The 22,393-nt window shown below is 51.1% G+C and overlaps 1 protein-coding gene across 1 annotated transcript in view; it reads right to left on the bottom strand.

Annotated features, from left to right (window-relative positions):
- The window catches only part of Dscaml1 (DS cell adhesion molecule like 1), a 379,187-nt gene that overhangs the window by 61,529 nt on the left and 295,265 nt on the right, over positions 1–22,393 (bottom strand). Inside the window, exons 12-14 of the mRNA XM_004667408.3 lie at positions 7,881–8,080; positions 7,363–7,459; positions 7,127–7,255 (exon numbers count right to left, since the gene is read on the bottom strand). Of these exons, the coding sequence (XP_004667465.2) occupies positions 7,127–7,255; positions 7,363–7,459; positions 7,881–8,080 (426 nt within the window). The remainder of the gene's footprint in view (positions 1–7,126; positions 7,256–7,362; positions 7,460–7,880; positions 8,081–22,393) is intronic.

The following is a 22,393-nucleotide window of genomic DNA, read 5'->3' as shown; positions in this document are numbered from 1 at the left end:
TGTGGAATCTCAGAATGGCCTCGAACTCATGGTGATCCTCCTACCTCTGCCTTCCAAGTGCTGGGATTCACACCTGGCTAAATATTTTATTTATTTATTTGACAGAGAAAGAAGGAGAGAGAGAGAGAGAGATGGTGGGTGGGGGGAAATGGGTGCACCAGGGCCTCTAGCCACTGCAAACAAAATTTCGATACATGCGCCCTCTTGTGCATCTGGCTAACGTGGGTTCTGGGGAATCCAACCTGGGTCCTTTGGCTTTGCAGGCAAACACCTTAACTGCTAAGCCATCCCTCCAGCCTTTATTTTTTTTTTTTTAAGTTTTTCAAGGAAGGGTCTCATTCTAGCCCAGCTGACCTGGAATTCACTATGTAGTCTCAGGGTGGCCTCAAACTCTCGGTGATCCTCCTACCTCTGCCTCCTGAGTGCTGGGATTAAAGGTGTGTGCTACCACACCCCCAGCCCAATGGCACTTAAAAAAATATAAGAGAGAGAGAGGAAAAAAAAAAAAAGGGCACGCCAGGGCCTTTAGCCACTGCAAATGAACTTCAGACACATATGCCACCTAGTGCATCTGGTTTTACCTGGGTACTGGGGAACAGAACCTGGGTCCTTAGGCTTTGCAGGCAAGTGCCTTAACCATTGAGAAATCTTTCCAGCCCCTCCTTTTTATTTATTTGAGAGATAAACACCAAGGGCACTTCTTACTGTCTTCCCACAACATCTCCTTTTGAGGACTCACTGTTCCAGAGGTATGACCCTGGAGTTACATCCCTGGAGAAAAGAGCCATGTCTGAACCATTAAACCTCACTCCCACTTTCTAAGTGTTGAGTTCTCAAAACTTGTTGCTGATTTTCAATCAAAGCCACCTTTTTTTTTTTTTTTTTTTGTTCTTTTACTTTGGACTTGGAGTTCCTCTGAGGTTCTGCTTTTTCCCCTCATTTCCTCCTCTGCCTCCCTCAGCTGCCAATCACAGGAAGGGGGAGGAGAGGCTGTCCTGGAGAACAGATAGCAGCACCTTCCTCCGTCTGTCGATTGCAGGTGGATTTCACCTTGGGTTCCAAAATCATCTTTGCTGTTGGCACACAACAACTATGAACCTGTGACCCTTCCTCACTTTCCCTTTCTACTGGTTAACGTCTTCCAGGCTAATGCATCGCAGTCAGGTCTGGAGGGCTCTACCTGATTTTCAAGACTTGATCACTGCCACTTCCTGACCCTGAACAGCTGAACTCAGGGACCTATTTTCTTCCCTTCCCTTTCTCTGCTCTCTTGGAGTGCTGTGCTGGAGATGGTGAATATTGTCTCTTTTAATATTCCCTTTCATATGTGCCTGCCTTGCCCAGATTAACATATTTCATTAAGGGCTCTCTCTCCCTTTCTTCATCAAAGGGTTTATGAAGCAAAATATTCCCCTTAAAACCCGAGGAAATGACTGGGGAGATGGCCGGCTTCTGCTCTGTGGGCTGCTTGCTGAGAGGTTGCTGGGAGCCGGGAAGGGGGTGGGAAGAGAGGTTTAGGACCCATCTCACTGTAGGCGATGCAGCCTGGAGGAGGGACTCCCTGCTCTGGGGTACATCTCTGATTTTCCCCTTGCTCAGTGACTCTGAGCCTTCCATGGTACTCTCTCTCTCTGCAGTATGTATAAGAATTTCCCTGGGTCACAAGAGCAACTTATGGCATCCCCACACCAGGCACATCCCAGTTCCCCCAGATCGAGGCACTGCCAAATCCTGGCTCCCCACCACTGGGACGGCACGGCCCTAAACCAGCTGGTCCGCAAGCTTCCGGGCTTCGAGGGCCATCCTGAGGCAGCCCAGCCCTGCTCAGTGTTTGGCGAACAGAGGCAAAATGTACTGTGTGCAATTTTCAACGTGCACAGTGCCATCTGATAGATTTGCGCGGACGGTGTTATTTATCATTCAGCATTCATGTATTATTACTCTGCTGCCTGGGGCCTGGAGAAGACAGCATGAGCGCAATGGCTTAGAAAGGGCAGGCTCAGTAATTTCCTTTGGAAAATTAGCGTGATGAGCAACATGGCAGGAAACCTGGCTAAGGCACAGGGACGGCAGAGAAGGGGGGCACCAGCAGATGGTCGGGACCCAGTATGGGTGTGGTCTGGGGCAAGAACGGAGGTACGGGGCAGAGATCCATGGAAGTTTCTGATGTGCCAGGCGCAGTGCCAGGCATTTCTACATATATCGTCACGCTCCTCTGGGTAGTCACAGTCTCCCTGAGAATGAAGACTCACGTCTCCACAAAGGCTAGGGATGAGGCTTGCTGTGAACTAGCTAGCATCCATACCTTGGGTTGTTCCATCCCAAGCACCACAAAGTCAAACCCAATTGGACAAAACAAAAAGAATTCTGTTTGCTGGGAGCAGTGGCAAACCTGTGTAATCCCAGCACTTAGGAGACCGGGGCAGGAGGATAGCAAGTTCAAGAACAGCCTGGGCTACATAAAGAGATCCAGACCCACTAAAGGTCATGTAGTTCTGATACTTGACCAAGCCAAGTCTGCAGCTTTGATTCTCACACCTCAGTATTCCACTGGGGAAGGGTAATGACCTTAGACACACACACCCTCACCGCCCCCCCACCCCACACCCTCTCCTTCCTTGAAAAGTCATCCTTCCGTTCCCTTGGATACCTCCCTTAGTTCTCACACAATACAGTTAGTTGTGAATTGCACTTGATTAGATAGTGCTGCGTAATAGTTCTGGAAGCGTGTGTGCATGTGTGTTCCCACTCCAACTGCATTGTACGCTTCAAGGACAACAACATTCTGCTGCCTATTTCTTTCTCTTCCCAACCACATGGCTGCTGTATGCTTCTGAAAAAAAAAAAAAGAAAAGAAAAGAAATGAAAAAGGATTGGCACTCTGTCCATGTGGCTGACTGGCAGACACATAGATTTCAGCCTGCATGTCCCCGTGGGTTCTAAGCTGCCACATGAGGCAGCTGACTTAGGAGAGAAGGAGGACTTAGACTTGTTAAGGGCTTACCGAGCCTTGTGTTAGCTGCTCCCTCAAATCCTCATGACCTCCCTATACGGTAGGGCATTCTGACCCTACCTTACAGATGGAGAAGCAACAGTTCTTGTGTAATTCCTGCCCCTGAGGGACAGGAGGTGTCAGATGGTCCTATGAGTGGACATCTGGAGCAGTCCCACTGAAAGGTTTTCTCTTCAGGTCTCTGAACCTCTAAGGGTACAAAGCCCTTGTGTGTGGTAGTGGAGGGGGAAATGTGAGACTGAACTTTCAGGCTCCCTCCTTTTACCTTGCTCACCCACATGGGCACTATTGCTCTAGGGTGGCCTATGCAGTTCCTCATCCTGCAGGGACGTAAAGCAGAGGAGGCCTGGGGGAGACAGGAGCATGTGAGGATAACATTTCCTCTGGTCTCTTCTTGGTATTACTTCCCAGTTGTGTGACGTTCATGGCATTGATTTGCTGAGCAGTGCCCCAGGAAGGCTTCCCACACATTACAGAGGTCAGTGGGGGTAGCAGGCAGCATGGGAGAGGAGGGCAGAGTGGCAGTTACCAGGAGCAAGGGAGAGGGGAGTGAATAACTACGCAGGCACCTGCTAGCCACATCAGACATGAGCCCAGGGGAGAGATGGAACTGGAACTGGCACTGCCACACTGAGTTGATATTGGCTCATCAAGTGGCTCATGCCCATCCACAGGGAAGCTTGGGTGAGAGATGGACATACTCATTCTTCTCTACCCTCTGCATCCCCTGCCTCTTCACTGTCCCCAGCTGCAGGGCTGTGAATGCCTCGTTGCTGCTGGATGCCAGTTCCTTGCATGCATCCATCCTTGTAGTAAGGCACCATAACGCACAAGCCTCTTGAGAGCTCGGGCATAGCAGTGTGGCTCCTCCAAGCAGAAGCTCAGAGCATCAGTAGCTGCAGTACCTATGAGTGGATCAGTGAGCCTGAGCTGAGCCTTGCCTCACCCTGCCCTTCCCTGCTCCTCCCTTCTCTTCCCTTCCCTTCCCTTCCCTTCCCTTCCCTTCCCTTCCCTTCCCTTCCCTTCCCTTCCCTTCCCTTCCCTTCCCTTCCCTTCCCTTCCCTGCCCTGCCCTGCCCTGCCCTGCCCTGCCCTGCCCTGCCCTGCCCTGCCCTGCCCTGCCCTGCCCTGTTCTTCCCTGTCCTGCTCTTCTCTCCCCTCTCTTCCCTTCCCCTCCTCCCTTCCCACCCCTTCCCTTCCCTCCCCTTCCTTCCTCTCTACCTCACCCCTCCCCTCTGTTCCCTTCCCTACCCTACCCTTCCTTCCCTCCCCTCCTCCCTCCTCCTTTCCTCTCCCTTTCCTCCCCTTCCCTTCCCTCCCTTCCCCCTCCCCTCCCTTCCCCTTCCTTCCCTCCCTTCCATCCCTTCCTATCCCTTCCTCTCCCTTCCCTTCCTCTCCCTTCCTTCCTCTCCCTTCCTTTTCCTCCCTTCTTTCCCCTCCCTTCCTCTCCCCTCCTTTCCCTTCTCTCCCCTCCCCTCCCTTCCCTACTCTGTTGCCTTTCAGTTCTGTAGATCCAGTTTAGCACAACATCTTTAAGGATCTCTTCCTGACTCTACCTCCTTAGTGGATAAAGCCCCTCCTTTGTCTTTTGCACTCAGTGTGAGCAGAGGGTAGATGATCACAGCTAGAAAAGAAGCTTTTGGGGCTGGAGAGATGGCTTAGCAGTTAAGCGCTTGCCTGTGAAGCCTAAGGACCCTGGTTCGAGGCTCGGTTCCCCAGGCCCCACGTTAGCCAGATGCACAAGGGGCGCACGTGTCTGGAGTTCGTTTGCAGAGGCTGGAAGCCCTGGCGCGCCCATTCTCTCTCTCTCCCTCTATCTGTCTTTCTCTCTGTGTCTGTTGCTCTCAAATAAAAAAAAAAAAAAAAAGAAGCTTTTGAGGGCAGGACTCCTCTTAGTAGCAATCTGTAGGTGGTGGTTTGAATCAGGTATCCCTTACAAACTCATGTGTTCTGAATGCTTGTTTCCCAGCTGGTGCAATTTGGGAGGTGGTGTTATAGTCAACTCCCTTTTGCCAGACCTTGGCTCACTATCCTGCTACTGTTTTCCACCCTCTGTGGCAGAGGTGATGTCAAGACCCAGCTCATGCCATGCTTTCTTCTGCCATTATGACACTTCCCCTTGAGTCTGTAAGCCAAAATACATTCTTTCCTCCCATCAGCTGCTTTTGGTCTGGCGCTTCCCTCCCCCCGCCCCGCAACCCTGGACAAGAAAGTAACTACAACAGAAAATTGGTACCAAGAGTGGAGTCATTACTGCCAAAAACATGACTATCTGGCGTTTGGCCTTTTGGAACTGATTTGAGGGAGGAATGTGGTTAAAGGTGCTTGCTTACAAAGCCTCACGGCATGGGTTTGATTCCCCAGTAACTACATAAAGTCAGATGCACAAAGTGGCACATGCATTTGAAGTTCGTTTGCAGTGGTAGGAGACCCTGGTGTGGTCATGCTCACTTCCTCTCTCTCTCTCTCTCTCTTTGTGTGTGTGTGTGTGTGTGTGTGTGTTTGTGTTTGCTTCTCTCTCTCAAATAAATGAATAGAAATATTTTAAAATTTTATTTTTATTTTTTTTGAAGTGGGATCTCACTCTAGCCCAGGCTGACTTATTCACTATGTAGTCTCAGGGTGGCCTTGACCTCACAGTGATCCTCCTACCTCTGCCTCCCAAGTGTTGGGATTAAAGGTGTGTGCCACCATGCCAGGCTTAAAAAAGTATTTTGAGAAGCCAATATAGGTACTGAATTCAACAGATATAAAAGAAGCCAGAAAAAGTCTGTTTCTTCTCACTCCTGCCTTAAAGTCAGGCAGAAGTCCTCTAGTTCCTTCTGTCCCTTGGTGTTCAGTGTTCCTCAGGGTGATGGGGCAGTTGGACAGAGCTTTCTGGGCTCCAAGAGAAAGACTCTGAAAGCATTCTATGAGAAGGGATTCAATCCAAGTTTTCCCATGACTCATATGCCTTGGTGTGGTAGTTTGAATGTATGGCCCCATAGACTCTGGTGTTTTTTGGATTTTTTTTTTCAATTAACAATTGAGCTGGTCACTGGTCTCCTCCAGCAATCCAGTTGGAGGAGGTGTTACTGGGGATAAATCTTGTAGTCCAGCCCTAAGATGTATTTGGGATGGATCTTGAATCCAGACCTACTAGGAGTGTTCAGAGCAGATGGAGCTCTGGCTGTGTGTGCCTTTTTGTTGTCCTAGCTGTTGGTAGTATCTCTCTGCTTGGATCTATGAAAGGGAACCAGCTTCTTCTGCCATTGTGGTAGTTTGAATGGATGTCCCCCAATACATTCAGGAGTTTATTAAGCTTGTAACTTAGATCTCCAGCTGTCTGGCTGGAGGAGGTGCCACTGTGGGTGGATCCTAGGGTCCAGCCCTAAGGTGTGTTTGGGGAATTCCAGTCTAAAGGGTTGCAAAGGGCTTGAGCTTTGCCTGGGGTTTCTGGAGTGTGCTTGCTTGTTTGTTGGCGGTGGTTTTTCTTTCCACTTGCATCTGTAAAAGGTGGTCAACTTCTTCTGCCATTATGGAACTTCTCCTTTCTGTAAGCTTCAATAAATGCCCTCCTCATACAACTGTGTCTGGTTTGGAAGTTTATACCAGCAACCTGAGGCTGTCTACTATAGCCATTGATGGTGTTCCCCTGGGTTCTGTAAGTCAGAAATAACCTCCTTTTCTCCCATAAGCTGTTGTCTGGTTGGATATTTATCCCAGCAACATGAAGCTGACTGCAACACTTGGTAACCCAATCTTGGGAAGGCCAGAGTGCTGACCTCCAGTGCCTTCACCATCCCAAACCAAGAACACGCAGGAGACCCGGAAACCCCATGACATTTTCACAGGGGTAGCCCACAGGCCTGGGCTCAGCGCCTGGAAGTTAGATCATCCTTGAGAACCTTGGCCCAGGGACAGGTGGCTCCTCCCTCTGTCTGTACCTTGAATTCCTAGCCCAGGCAATATCCATCCCTTCAGGAGTCACAGGTCCCTGTACAAGGGAGGGTCCCAGCGAGTCTACCTGAGGTGGGCACTGCCCCAGAGCTTACCCACCAGAGTGGTAATAGGCAGGCTGCATGCTACTGAGCCCACAGTAAGGCAAACCTTCATGCTCCGACACAGTACCTACCTGACTTGTTCTTATATTCGATGTCGAAGCCTGTGATAATGCTGTTCCCATCAAATCGCTGGGTCCAGCGCAGGTTCATGCTCCGGGCCTTCACCTCCCGGATCTCCAGCTCTGGGGGGTCAGGGGGCTCTGGGTGGTGGCAGGAGAGGAACAGAAGAAAGAAGGCAGCGGTGAACTTGGTTGTGGGTCCCTGGTCCCTAGGAAAGGTGGTGGGGCACACGAGCAGGTCCATGTACCTTGCACAGTGAGCTGGATCAATCCCCGGTCCTCCCCATATGAGTTGATGGCATGACAGCTGAAGAACACAGAGTCCCCGCGCTCAGCTGGCTTGAGCTGAGAAATGGCCAGCAGGGGCAGCAGAGGGAGAAAATGGGGAGAGTCATTGAATGTCGTCGTCGGGACTCAGAATGGCTCTGTAAGGGGTTCTTTCCCAGAGGGTGTGAGTCGGGCATCTAGAGAAGTCTGTGTGGGTAGAGGAGGGGCTAAAGTGTCCCAAAGGGCGGGATAGAGTACTGGGGAGTCCTAGAAGGGGCAGGAAGAAGGGGTTGATGAGCCCACCCCCTGATGGCTATGGTTGCCAGAAAGCAGACAGGATGAGGTTCTAAGGTAGATTCCTGGGTGGAGAAGGGCAACAGGTGGGAACCAAGGGGCACATTTTCAAGGTCATGGTCTTTGCATGTACCGCCCTGGGATATAGAAGTTATGTGGCAGGCTCCCCACCCCCTAAGAGCTGGGATTCCCTGGGAGCCCTCACCTTCAGTGTGGAGACGACCTCATCACCATTGTCCTTGGTGGCGATGGCATACCGCATGACCCGGTCAGGGTCAATGACTGTGTCCCCCTTTTCCCAGCGAATGATGATGGGTCGCTCTCCCCGCGCAGTGCAGTTCAGCTCCTTGGCATGGCCCTTGATGGCGATGGTGGTGTTGGGGTGGGAGGTGATCATGGCTGGGACTGGGGAGGGAGGAAGCATAGGGGGTCATGACCGGCCAGCGATCAGTCTGGAGTGTGGGCAGGGAGTCACCTTGGTGGCAGAAACCCCATCCCAGGGGCCCCATCCTCAGCTGTGGGTGGCCTCAGTCTGTGAATAGGATCTAACGGTGAGAGAAGGGTATGGGGGACCCTGTTTTCCTGATCCTGCCCCATCCTCTGCATCCAGGCTGGGTGCAGCTTTCCTTCTCTCTCCAGCTGCTGGCATTCCCAGCGTTCTCTGGTGATGCCAAGTTTTACATACACAACACGGAGTTACAAAGGAAACTGGGTATATTGGAATATGGTTATGCAAACATGAAAAACTTGCAAGCAAACCTTGGATGTTGTTTATTACATATCAATATGTTCTCTTATTCTTTACGAAATAAGATCTGGCGGCAGGCCTTATAATTGCTGTCTTATGTTACCACTCTTTTGTAATAGTGATGAACACAAATGATATTTTGAGAGATCTACAATGCATCTGACAGGACATGGAAATAGCTGTGGATTTCTATGGGTGACAGTCACACATACCATTACTGCTGTGCTTTGTGGCTTATGTTCACAATGGAAAGAAATACTAAGTTTCAGTTGGAGGCTAATGAAAAAAAAAAGATGTGATTTGTCTCCATTCAAATCCACAGCCCCGCTGAATAATCAGATCAGCAGACCCTGGAGCTGCTCTGGGACGCCGGGGCCTCTGCTTGTCAGAATGGCTGAGGCACAGTTAACTGTCTTGTTTCAGCAGAGACCCTGCCTAGATTACCTCATAAGACCCTCCAGCATTGCTCATCATGGCCTTCCCCACCTGACCCTTATGACTGACCCGAGAACATCACCAAGACACAGCCAAGGCCCTGGCTGCTCCTCAGGAAGCTCTTCCCAGTACCCCGACCAGGAGTCATGCCAACCACTGGGCTTCCTCTGGGCCTGGTAAGGGCAAAAAGGTGGGATGGTGTGGAGTCCCTCAAATCCTGTCCTTGTGCAACTCAAACCACACATGTCTGGCACCCAGGCCATCATAAGGCATCATGTCAGGCCTGGGGCCACACATAGCTATGAGTCAGGATCCTTGCCTCCAAGACAGAAGGGCAGGAAAGACAGATGGATATCTGCATGGGCAGCACAGACGTGTGGGACATCCGAGGACCATTTCTAGGAGTGTCTGGGAAGGTACTACTCACACATGCCATAAGCATTCACTGAGACCCACAGCATGCCAGGCAGGTGCAGGGTCTGGACAAATAGGAAAGAGGAGATGCTTGGTCTCTGGTGTTGGCGGCGGGAGGGGGGATACGTGTGGAGGGGAATAGAGACCACCAACCAGCCAGATACAGTAATATCAGGAGAAGGTAACGTGCTCTCCCAGGGGCTCTGAGAGAACAGGGTACTCTGGGAAGGGCCTGGTTGGCTAAACCAAGGCCCGGGGGCAGCAATCTGCAGGACCCTTCTCAAAGAGGTAGGTGGTCTCATGTAGTTGGAGAATTGGTCTTGTCCTTCTTCCCTCTTCAGCTTTCCAGGGAAACTGGCTTCTCAGAGTTCAGCTGTCCAGAGGCTCTTGCCCCAAGAAAGGTGCCCAGTATCAAATGGGGAGGGGCCATCCTTAGATCCAAGAATCAGATCTGCGTCCGCTCCCACTGAGGGAAGGCGCCTGCGCACACTGGGTTCTGCAGACTGGAGAGGAGCTTGTCAATGTTCATCACTGGATTGTTTGTCCAATGGTGCAGAAAGGGGACTCTTTGACATTTCTCCAGTCCTTGTCCCACCCACTGACACTGAGTCTACTCCCTTCCAGTGGCTGCTCTTTCTCCTTTGTTCTCCCCAGTGTCCTCAGGCCCTCCGTCCCCTTCCGTTTGTTTTTTTAATATATATTTTACTTTATTTATTTACTAGAGGGGGGGGGAGAAGGAGAGAGAGAATGGGTGTGTCAGGGTCTCCAGCCACTACAAATGAACTCCAGAGGCATGCACCCCCTTGTGCATCTGGCTTACGTGGGTCCTAGGGAATTGAACCTTCCTCCAGTTTTAAAGACATGCTTAGGCACGGTTCTTCCCAGACAAGTCTCCGGGGATAGTTGATTTTATGGTCAAAGCAGCTTTTAGAGAAAGGAAGGAGGCAGTGTGGACTTGGAGGGTTGTAACCTCGGACCCCAGCTGGGGGTGAAGGGACCTCTGGGACAGGTGTGGGGGAACGGAGGGCAGCTGCCTGCTCCCTGATAGGTAACGCCTCTCAGCCAGCCACCCCTCTGCTGCCTCGTCATGTAGGATCTGACACGGGGGCACCCCAGCCCCAGGCCCTGTCACCCCCTGCACCAGTGTCTCAGCACATTCCTTAGTCCCAGTTCATCAAATAATGAAGCAGATAAACTTTATAATGCACCGCATTACACTAGAATATACAATAAAATGCGAAAGACAAATAACGAGCTGTAAGTTATAATGAAGAAAAAGCCCGCAGTCAGATACACCCGAGTATGAATTATTGACTAAGGTTTTACACTCTCAAGGATGTGCGCAGGAATATTTTTCCATCAAAGATTTGCATAATTCACTCGTATAAACCTGGGTGGAATATAGAGTGAGATTTTACATCGACAAGTCGGGCCTTACACTGCAGATACATCCATGTTTTATGGGAGGGTGGAAATGCTGGGGTAGGGGAGCCCCACCACCTTCTGTACTTCCTACTGGAAGTGAGCGGGGCCTGGGCACGGGTCCCTGGGTGGGGTGGACCCTGAGGTGGTCCAGTAAAATGTGGTGTTGCTCTTGAAGCTGAACGTGTAGGGTTGGGGGACAGAGTCAGCCTCGGCTCAGGCCAGAGGCTGGAAAAGGCAGGGGGTAGGAAGGAAGAGCCTTGCTTTGCTCGGAGGACTTCACAGTTCTGTGACAAGGTGAGAGGCTTACAGCACACCTCTGTTTGAGCACAGCCATTGTAGCCTGGCTGGGGCCTGTGTGGAAGGCATAAAGATGCTCTCTGGCCAGGTGTGGCCTTGGGCTGGGAGCCACAGGGTTATAATGGCAACTAGCATCACAGGTCATAGGCCACTCCCTGGTGCTCTCTTTACTGTCCATAGCTCAGGGCCAGCTCAGGGGAGCCATCTGGGGAGAGGAGGAGGGGAGCTCAAAATGCTTAGGGGCCACTAGGCCTGGGTTTTAGTCCTGTTTCTACTAGCTCTTTGGCCTTCAGTCTAAAGTTAACCTTTCTGTGCCCCACAAAGCAGTCGTAGAAACAGAGCTAGTGTGTGTAGACACATGCAATGCCTGCCCCGGCAGGCTCTCTCCACACCCCACGAGGCTTTCACGCTCTGCTGCTCCAGTGAGCTCCGGCCAGACCCGTGTGCACAGCGTTTCTGAGCGTAAGATGTTACTAGTCAGGCCATTCCATAGAATAATGGCACCTCCTCTGCTGAGTACAGTACGAGCCACACACTTGAAACACGGCGGGGCTGGCTGAGATTGGCTGTTAGAATAAAACAGACCACCAGACCTCAGAAATGTAAAAAGAAAAAAGAAAGGATGTAAAATGTCTCACTCATATGTTTACATTGGTGACATGTTAACCATACTTTAGATAAAGAAATGGTGCTATTACAATGTGCAATGCTGTATAATGCACGGGCCTGTAATTTTTGTTCCCATGAAGAGAAGGATCCGTGAGTCTGGGATTGAGACCCTATAGCTCTAGGCCCCTGGTACTGTCCGTGTCTCTGGGCCAAAGGAAAGATAGCCTGGAAAAGTGGCTCACTGTTTAGGGAAGGGATTCAGGGCCTTGTCTCCTGGCATACAAGGGGCTTCAGACCCTTGTCTAGGCCCTGAACTTTTCCTGCCAGACAGCAAACCGGAACAGAGAGCTTTGCCAAGGTGCCCCTCCCTCTGGCTCTGCCAGCCTCCACAGAGTTCAACTGTGCTCACAAACAGAGCTCCGGGACAGCCAGACTTACCCAGGCAGTCCTCTAGAGAGTGGAGCGGGGGCAGAAGGTGCCAACCGCTTCTGCTCTCCTCCACTCACCCTCCCTCTAGCTTCTTGCTCTGGGTCGTGAGGTCTCCCTGCTTCATCCCATGGAGCCTCCCTGTAAGGGAACTTTCTGGGTTGAAGGTAGACTCCATGGATTACCTGGAGGGAGGTTCATGCGCAGACTCCTGTAGGAGTGTGGGTCTAAGACTCACAGTTACACACTCAGTATCCAAAACATAAACCCCAGGAAATAACCACAAAGTCTCCCCTGTACCCCTAAACACCCACACACAGACGAAGAGAGCCACATAGTCACATCACACCTGTGCATACTGCCTTTGCACACGTGCACACGCACACTTTTGTGGACCCTGTTCTGGCACGCTCGTGGTGGGTTTTATTATGGGTGCTTTATGTGAGGGAGCCCCTGGGGAGGCAGGCCATGCTACTGTCACCTACTCTGAAACCTGGGTCCTCCCATGCTTTTTCACTACCTCCAGGGCCTCCCTGGTGCCCACGATGCTCCAGTTGTGCAAATGATTGCTGCGTACTTGGCTTCTTTTCACTTAGCTCCCTTGACACCAGCCACAGGAAGTAAATTTTACCAGCCCTATTCTTCAAATGAGGAACCCAAGGCTTCAAGAAAGCAGTTCTTCGCCCTCTGAGCTGTGATGGCGGGGGCTGGTTGTCTTTTTTGTCTTTTGCTCTCTGTCTTTTTGTCTGCCTTGCATAGTCTCTGGCTTTGGGAAATGAGATTTGGTTATCAACAAACAGCCACGACCCTTGTGTGCTGGGGTAGCTTAGCAAGTGAGCCCTGGCGGAGGGGAGCCCAGGACTGCCGCTTTAGTGGTCCAGATAGGAATGGGGGCGACTACAAATACAGGCCGAGTCCTGGGTGGATGTGATCATGACAGTCACAGGGCACCATACTTCCTTTCAGAAGGGCTCTAAGAACCCGATGGGCAACAGGCTCATCCCACTCACAGCTTTCCTGCCCAGCATCCACTAAATGCCACTCGATGACCAAGTGGGCCAAACTCTGCTGGAATACATAGAGGTTTCTGGCTCCTTCTCCCAATACCCATGTCTGTTGCATAATGACCTTCTCTGCAGGGCACCCCTGCTAGCCATGGCTTCCTGCCTGCAGCTGTCTCCTTCCACTGGGTGAAAGTGCCTTGGCCCCTGACTTGGTGCTCATCTGTGCAAAGGAGACTCCCCAAGGTCCAAGACAGCCACAGGCAGCCTCCACAGGGCCGGGGGGCTCCGGCCTCTGTCAGTTAGGCCTGCAGAAAGTCCCAGTGTCCTCCTGGTCCCATGGGGTCTAATCGGTTCATGACAGAGAGCAGAGAGAGACCCAGCACAGACAGGCACTGGCAACAGGGAGCAGCTGCCCCTCCCTCCCCCCCCCCGGCCCCTCCCAGGGCCGCCAGCCAAGGGGAGAGGAAATCAATTTCAGAAACAAGACAGTTGTCAGAATCCCGTGTTACTGGTTCCCATCTGTGAAATCACTCGCAGGCCAGGTCCTGTCACCCCTGAGGTCCTGCCCAGACCAGCTGCTATTTACATTTTAATTTGATGTGAGAGGCTGGTAGATTTTTAAAACACCACAAAACAGTTCTGCGGCTTCGCTCACCCCAGCACTCACACACTTTGCCACAGGATGCCGGCTTGGTGATGTGGTTCTTGGGGCCCCCAGACACTTCCCTGAGGACTATCAACTTTGTAGGTTTGGTCCTTGGCTTGCTCCCCAGCTCCCGCGTGGTCTCCTAAGCTGGAATAGGTCTGCTCCTTCATTGTGCAAAGCACTGAGGCGTGCTTGCTTGGGAACTTCATTCTTGGGAGGGATGTTAAGGTCTAACATCCCCGTTATTACCAAAGAGGATCTGGAAGCTCAGAGAGGTTAAGTGAGATCACACAGCTAGTGAGTGATAAGAAGGAAGCCCCAAGACCCCTGACCATTTGCTAGTGTCCCTTCCTTTAGTATTGACCCATTCTTGTCCTGCCTGCTTGTGCCACATCCTGAATGACTCCGGGGAGAAGTCCAGAAATCGGTGGCTTGGGTGGCTGGGGGCTATAGGCTAGTCCTAGGCAGGTCTGGGCCATGGCAAACACAGGGGCGAGGTGGCAGATTTCTATGTCTGCCTCCCTCCCTCTCCTCTTCGGTGATAGGGGCTCAGCTGCTGTTTCTGACAGTCCCCAAGTCACCAGGGACAGAAGCTTCAGCTAAGAATACCCAAGGGAGAGAAAATGCTGTGTGGAAGAAGAGAGAAAGTGATGACAATGGCTGTGGCTGTCAGAGGCTGATGCTTAAGCTGCTCGGGACCCATTCATGGGCATCGTGTGATCTTCATCAGGGTACAGACTTCACGGAGGGCTTATGAAGTGCCTGGCACTGTGAACTGATTACGGAGCCCTCACAGATGGGGAAACTGAGGCTTGAAGAAGCAAATAGCCCCCTGTCTCATGGGCAGAAAGCAACAGAACCAGGCCCTGGTCTAGGGTGTTTGGAGTCTTGCTGACCCTCTGACACCAGGCAGAGGAGGACAGCAGGCCACAGAACAAGTGCCTGGCACTGTGATGCCAGGGTGAGCTGCAGGTTGATTTGTGGGAAAGGGATTGGCCTGGGGACTGGGGACCCAGGGTGACATAGTCTGCTCTTCCAGGGGAGTGTTCTGGGGCGGACTGAGGAGGTTTTCAGGCCTGGTGATACTTGAGAACCACTGGGAAGTCTAAAAGCCTAGTAAGGGGTCTGGAGAGGTAGCTCAGTTGGAAGAACACTCGTCTAGCACACCCAAAGCCCCGAGTTTGATCGCCAGCAGCACATTAATGCAGGTGTAGTGACACACACCTGTCATTGGGGCATGTAGGGGAGACGCAGGAGGACCAGAAGCTGAGGGTCGCCCTGGTGAGTTCGGGGCCACCCTTGAACCACCTCCACACTAGTGGTCCTCACACGGTCTGGGAGAAGCATGAAAGGGCTGGGTTTGTCTTGTCCTTCTCCTGCTCAGACAGGATGGCCCCAAGGCCAAAGCCACGAGGAGGGGAAGCAGGGCAACACTGTCAGTGTTTGTTACTACTCCCAAGGAAGGGGTTTTGCTTTTCTAGGAAGTCCTTCTGATGGTCCAAATGGAATCTCTCTCGAAATCTCTTAGAGCTCTTTTAAAAAAGAGATGGTTCTGGGCTGGAGAGATGGCTTAGAGGTTAAGCGCTTGCCTGTGAAGCCTATGGACCCCGGTTCGAGGCTTGGTTCCCCAGGTCCCACATTAGCCAGATGCACAAGGGGGTGCACGTGTCTGGAGTTCATTTGCAGAGGCTGGAAGCCCTGGCGCACCCATTCTCTCTCTCTCCCTCTATCTGTCTTTCTCTCTGTGCCGGTCACTCTCAAATAAATAAATAAATAATTTTTAAAAAAATAGATGGTTCAGTGGTTAAAGGTACTGGCTTGCAAAATTTGATAGCCTGGGTTGGATTTCTCGGTACCCACATAGAGCCAGATTGAAAAAAGTGGTGCATGTGTCTGCAGTGGCAGGAGGCCTTGGGGCTCTCATTCTTTCTCTCCCTCTCCCTTCTTTCTGCTTGAAAATAATCAATAAAATGTTTTTTTTTTTTTTTTTAAAGAATGCTTTGGGTAAACTGAAAACAGACTTTTCTGGATTTTGTTGCTCTCCAAAGAGGCAAAGAAGCATTTCTCAGAAACAGCAGGTGCCCTGGAGCCCGGAGCTCTGCACACCCACTTTGTCAGGCTCTCCCCTCTCTCTCTAGGGCTCTCACATGCTTTTGTTTCTGAAAGGATTACATGCAGCCTGAGAGGTGAGGGAGACTCCTTCCCCCCAGCCTAGCTCGCTCCCCTCCCTCTCCCCAAAGCCCATGTCTGTGCTCCCTGTTAACAAGCTCATGACAAGAACAGGCCCTGCTTGGCAGTGTGAGATAAGCCACCACAAAGGGGCATCCTTGGCACACGGGGGAGGTGGAGCAGCTCAGCTCTGCTCAGCCTGGGTGGTAGCCCAGTGCTGCAGGCTTCCCCTGGGAAGGTTTGGGGGGGGGGTGCCTTCTGGTGCCTGCTTTGTTTTCCGTTCTTAAAGAGCCAGACCACGGCATTGTTAATTTGATTGCACCCACTCTGGCTTCTTGTCTCCCCTGATTAGGCAAACTCTACCTGAAGCATGAGATTAGTTCAAATCACACAGAAGCACCTAGCCTGGCTTTGGAGCACCAAGGAGGAGGTGCGTGGGGAGCTAGAGGCCCCCAAGACCCTGGATGTCCGTGACCGGAGGACTCAGGCAGAAAAGGAAGATGAGCACAAAAGGGGCTGGGTAGGAATCAGTGAAAAGGATGGGGGACCTTAGGCCCTCAACCTGCAGCCCCCTTTTCTGCTGCTCTGACCAACCAGGACTTCCTCTGTCCAGCTATAAAATGGGAGAGTCACTTCCTCCCTTGGCTGTCTGCCAAAGCATGGAAGAGCAGGAGGGGGTGAGGAGGGGTGGGGACCGATTTCCCCTGCTGAGAGTGCTGGAAAAACGATAGTAATAATAACGGCTAACATTTATTGAATGCTTATTATGTGCATGCACCGTGGTTGATGTTTTCCATGAATTAGCTCATTAAACCCCTCCCCCACAGTCCTAGGATGCCAGTTTTGTTGTGTTTTAAATGACTCAGAACCATCAAAATCCTTTCAGAAAGAGAAGCCTATGAGCACATCTTTTTTTTTTTGCCACTCAGGGATGGTGCTCTGGGTCACTGCTAAGAATACCCCTGAGCTGGGAGACTGTAAGGTTTTCTCCATAAAGGACCAGATAGTCAATACTGCAGGCGTTGTGGGCCACTGTGTCTCCCAAGAAACCACAGAAAATTGGGCATGAAGAAGGGGTATGGCTTGGTGCCCAGTGTGCTGACCTTTGCACTGATGATTGGATTGGCTCAAAAGCTCTTGACCAAGAGGGAAGACTGGCTAGGAGACTATTTGTTTTCAGGCCAGAGAGGTTGTGGGACATGAAGAAGGTCCTGGAAACCATAGAACCAAGATATTGGTTATAGGGGTTGTGATCAGTTAAGGTAGATCCTTCGAAAAGACATATTGAAGTCCTAATCCTGTGGATATGAAATCATTTGGGAATAGTCTTTGCAGAGTGTAAAATGAGGTCGTACTGGAGAAGGGTGGGCCCTTAATCCCATAGGAGTGATGTCCTAACAAGAACAGGAGACACATAGAGAAGACGGTGTGACATGCACAGGGAAAGGCCATGTAGCTACGGAGCCAGAGATTTGGAGTGAGGTTTCTATAGCCCAAGGAATACCAAGGCCTCCTGGAGGTCACCAGAAGAGACAAGTGAGCTTTCTCCTGGGAAGCTTTCAGGGAGACATGGCCCTCTGACACCCTTATGGCAGACATTCACTTCTGGATTGCGAGAGAGTAAGTCTCTCTCTTCAAAACTTTTACTTTAGCTTAGGGTGTGAACATGCTGTGCTGTGTGTACAGTGTCGGCACTTGGGTGAGCAAAGACATGCAACCTGTGTGTACATGTGTGGAGGCAGAGGAGGACGTTTGGGTGTCTTCCCACATCTCCTTGCTTACTACACTGAGGCTGGCAGAGATAACTTGGCTCTCTTTCCATGGCATGATGACTGGCACCCTTGCCTTGGTGGATATACAGATTGCCATGATCTTGTTTCTCACTGGAGCTGCCCAGAGTGACATCTTAGAGCCACCTGCCCACATCCTCCAGGAGCGAGTGGCCCAGGTAAGGCCCTTGGAAACAGACCCTTGTACATTGGGAATGGAAGTTCCATGGGAAGGAGGAAAGAAGTCATTTCTCCATCCCCTTCAGTGAAACTTTCCTCCTGTGAGGACCAGGGTTTCTATGGTGATGAGAGGAGCGAGGTTGCTGCTGGAGCCGTTTTGGTCCCCCTTGAAACTCCTGCATCAGGTCTCCACGGGGGCTAGGTTTGGGGCATGGATTGCTCCCATGACAAATGCCTGGACTGAAAGGCAGGTCTAGAAACCGGTCCCTGGGTCTCCATGGGACCCACTTGTTGAGCTCTGTTCATGCTTAGTGGAGAAGGGAAAATGTATGATGGTAACCCTTCTGAGCACCAGGGATTGAGTATGTGGGACTCACTTTACCCAGGGCATAGCCATTGGAATGAAGTCTCCTGTCCAGGCCCTGCCTATCCTCCAAGTAAATGCTTGTTTTGGCATCTCTGGGCCTATGGAGGCTGCAGACTCTTGGCCATGGCTCCGGGAGCGTTGCCAGCTCTTTGCTCCTTTGAGAAGGAGGTGTGGAGGGCAGCCTGGCTGGTGAGGCGATGTGTCCTGCATCTCCTTGTCTTCGCTTAATGAAGAGGGAGACACTGTTGTTCCTTATTCTATGAAGTCTGGAAATCAATAAGCCAGCTAGCTACTCATCACCATGGAAATATCTCAGCAGTGCCCTCCTTCTTCCCTTTCTCCTTCCCTCCTTTACTGGCATTGGGTAGCTCCTCCCTACTGGGCGAGCCCCTGGCTTGGCATAGGCCAGGGTAAGGATGTTGAGGCTTCCTTTTAGATGGGGCCCCCAATTTCCACAGTTGCATTTGTGGGCGGGGACAGTCATAGCTGGCTTAGTGCCCAGGTTTCAGCTCCCTAGTCCTGCCCGCCACTCAGCTTCCTGCAGTCTGTCTTCCACTGTGCGCAGATCCAGCAAGGGGTCCATCTCCTGGTCCTCAGCCAGTCAAAGGGCTCACAAGGGGCAATGGAAGAGCCAAGGTGGGGGTGGAGGAGGTTACCTGTAATGCCAGCTGTGATTAGACCAGACCTACAGTCAGGGACCAGTGAGCTCCTTAGCAAAGCAAGTGGAGGCTTGGTCTAAAGCTGGGTGCCAAGAGTGTTAATGACCACCTGGAAAGGCTAGATGTGTCCTGCTCCCCAAGGAGCTCTAGGGTTGGTGAGAAGTCAAGCTCCACCACCATGGGACCCAAAGGAGAACCTCGGACCTCTGGGTTGTTGGACATCTCCCTGCTTCTATTTATCATCTGTCCTGACAGGAGCCATTAGTGGGTGACATGCCAAGTGGTGTGACCTGGCACTACTTACATGTCCTGCAAATGTCCTTCCCTCAGGTCAAGGGCTCACGCTGGGAAGGAGAGACTGCGGAAGAGGTCTTGAGTAGCCCTGGAGATAGCTGTGGGGCATTAGGGTTAGTACCAGGATTGAGGGCAGGAAAAGGAGTTATAGGCTCTGAATGGCCCATTGACTCCTGGCTCTTTGGGAGAGGCAGAGGTCCTGCTTCCATGTCTAAGGGAGGCAGCACTTGTGATTGACAAGCATCTGTTTTTATTGTCTTCAAATTTGAAATTAGGACCATCTTGGGTCACTGGGCACTGAGTTGATCTGTGTTTCCTAAGGCTCTGCATTATGACCTTAGTACCAATGGTCAACCACAGAAGATGAGGATTTACCTCAGCCTGAGAGCTTCCTTCCATCAGGCTGGCTCTCTCCCTCCTCTCATCTCCATTAAAGTTAGTCTTATTTCCTAACATCTGACTTCCTGTGATGTATCCGTGTGTGGGAGTTGAGGGCCCTTGGATCTCACTTTAATTGGTCTGACATTTTGCTAAACAAACAAATCAAAACTCAAACCAAACAAAGAGCCCTTTGGGGTTTAATTGGCCATAGAAGGCTTTGTCTGTGGCCCAGTCACTGCAGCCTTCAGGGAGGTGGGGGGGAACCTGGAGGCGGGAAGAGGACCTGTCTAATAAGGTAACCTGCTGGACCAGGGTCCAGAGGAGTCCCGGGGGTGGGTGTTACTGTGTGGTGGTGACATCAAAACACAGCCAGTCCCCTTCACCCCCAACAAAGTAGCTTGGCTTTGTACCTGACTCTTGCTAAAGAATTCTCTTTGAAGATGATTTATTTTTTTCTCCATGCGTTACGTGGAGGAAGAACTGCCTCCTCCTTCGGTCACTTGCATTTCTCTCTTTCACCAAAGGGAGATAAAAGGCAGCTCTGTGGACATAGTATTTCTTCCTGCTAATTACTCAAGTTCTGTGGGAAGGAGCTATTTTGCCTGATTGTTCTCATAGGCAAGATGAGGGGAGAGCTTGTTAAAGTACTGTGCTTGAATGGACAGAACTGGGCTATGCATTCACTGACTCATGAGCTCAGCCGTACCAACTCTGAGGGGTCAAGGAGGAATGGGGGTCAGTTGGGAAATGTCATCCATAATACGCAAGGACTGGACCCTGCAATGGCTAGTTTTAGGCATCAGCTGGACTGCATTATGGAATCCCCAGTGATCTGGCCCACTGTTATGTCTGGGTGTCTGTGGCAGTGACTGGAGTATGAGTTGGTGGGCTGAGGGGAAATTCTAGCTTCATGAGGCTACCATCTAACCAACTGGGGACCCAAGCAATCAAAAAAGGTAGAGAACAGTGACCTCCTTTTCCTAGAGCCAGGACACTCTTGTTGGCCCACCAACAAGACACCAGAGCTTTGGGTCCCCCACCTTTGTGCTGCAGGGCTTACACCGTGTCCTTGGACAAAGAATCACACTACTGGCTTCCAGCTTCAGTTTCTCTGGTTCTGACCCCTTTGGTTTTGAACTGAGCCATCTTGGGGGTCTCTGGCTTGTAGATGCCTAGTTGTGAGAATTATCAGCCTTCATGATTATACAAGCCAGTTCCCCTACTAGATCCTCTATCTGTCTGTCTGTCTATTTATTCATCCGTCCATCTACATTCTTCCTTCCTTCCTTCTTTTCTCTTTCATCTATCAATCAGCTTGTATCATCTATCTTTTCTTTTTTTAAAAATTTTTTTATTTATTTATTTGAGAGCGACAGACACAGAGAGAAAGACAGATAGAGGGAGAGAGAGAGAGAGAGAATGGGCGTGCCAGGGCTTCCAGCCTCTGCAAACGAACTCCAGACGTGTGCGCCCCCTTGTGCATCTGGCTAACATGGGACCTGGGGAACCGAGCCTCGAACCAGGGTCCTTAGGCTTCACAGGCAAGCGCTTAACTGCTAAGCCATCTCTCCAGCCCTCATCTATCTTTTCTTGTGTGCATAGGTTTGCATGTGTGTGAGCACATGAGTACATGTGGGGGACTGAGGACAACCTTGTGTTGCTCCTCAGCTGCCTTTTTTGGAGACAGTCTCCTTGGCTGGGAGCTCACAGAGTAGGCTAGACTGGCTGCACAGTGAGCCCTGGGTCTGCCTGTTTCTGTATCTCTGACTCTGGGATTACATAATCACCATGCCTGGCTTTAAAAAAAATGGGTTCTGGGGATTGAACTCAGGTCCTCAAGTATGTTACTAACTAAGCTATCTCCCAAGTCCTCAGCCACCTATCTATCTATCTATCTATCTATCTATCTATCTATCTATCTATCTATCTATCTATCTGGCTGTCTATCTGACTATCTATCTATCTGACTATCTATCTATCTATCTATCTATCTATCTATCTATCTATCTATGTATCATCTGTCACCTATCTAATCTATCTTCTATCTGTTATCATCTATCCATCCTCTCTATCTACATGTCTCCTTTTGGTTCTGTCCCTATGGAGAACTCTGACTAATCCAGGCCCATAGAAAGGTTCTACATGGAATAATCCAAGAACCAATTCTGGAACCCCAACCCTGTCCAGAGTCTCAGACAGACTCCTGGAATGTGGCTTGGAACCTGGTGTCAACAGTTAGTGCAACACAGGATACATACATTTAGCTGCTGAAGCCCACAGAAACTCACACCTCATCCTCCCTACCCAAACTCCACCCCGCAACAGACCCCTGAGCTCCTGTCTCATAGTGTGAAGTTCAGACTTCCCTGTTGGGGAGAAAGGCAGAGTGACAGGCAGCTGAAATTAGGAAGGAGAGTGGAGGGAAGGAAGGAGGGAAATGATGAGATGCTGCCCTGAGTGCAAATGCTGTCCAGGGTCAAGGGAGGAAGAGACTAGAGTACCCCAAATACCTCCGCACTCCTTGCTGTTGCTTCCTCGCCTGGAAGGAAGGACCCACAGACAGCACAGAATATTCCAGTCCCCAGAGGGGCAGTGACTTGCTCACTTGTTCAGACCCCTCAGGCCTCAGCGATGATAGCTTGACATGAGCTGGTTCTCCTCCCACACAGTCCACTTCCCAACCACTGTGCTTTTGGTCACTCTGTCCCTTCATCTCCACAGAAAAACTGCCTGCCACCAAGCAGCAGCCCCCCGTGCAGTGGGCACTGGAGAGTTGTGGTGGGCTGTTGGAGGTAGGAGGTGGGAGAGACCAGCAGGACTGGCTGCTGGGGAGCCTGCTCTTCCTTCTCCGTTCTCCCTGGCTGAGGGATGTAGATTGATTGCCTGGCTTTATCA

This window comes from Jaculus jaculus, chromosome 3, assembly GCF_020740685.1.
Source record: "Jaculus jaculus isolate mJacJac1 chromosome 3, mJacJac1.mat.Y.cur, whole genome shotgun sequence".
Lineage (NCBI taxonomy): Eukaryota > Metazoa > Chordata > Mammalia > Rodentia > Dipodidae > Jaculus > Jaculus jaculus.
Note: the sequence above shows the minus strand (reverse complement) of the source record. Positions and strands in the feature narration are given on the sequence as shown.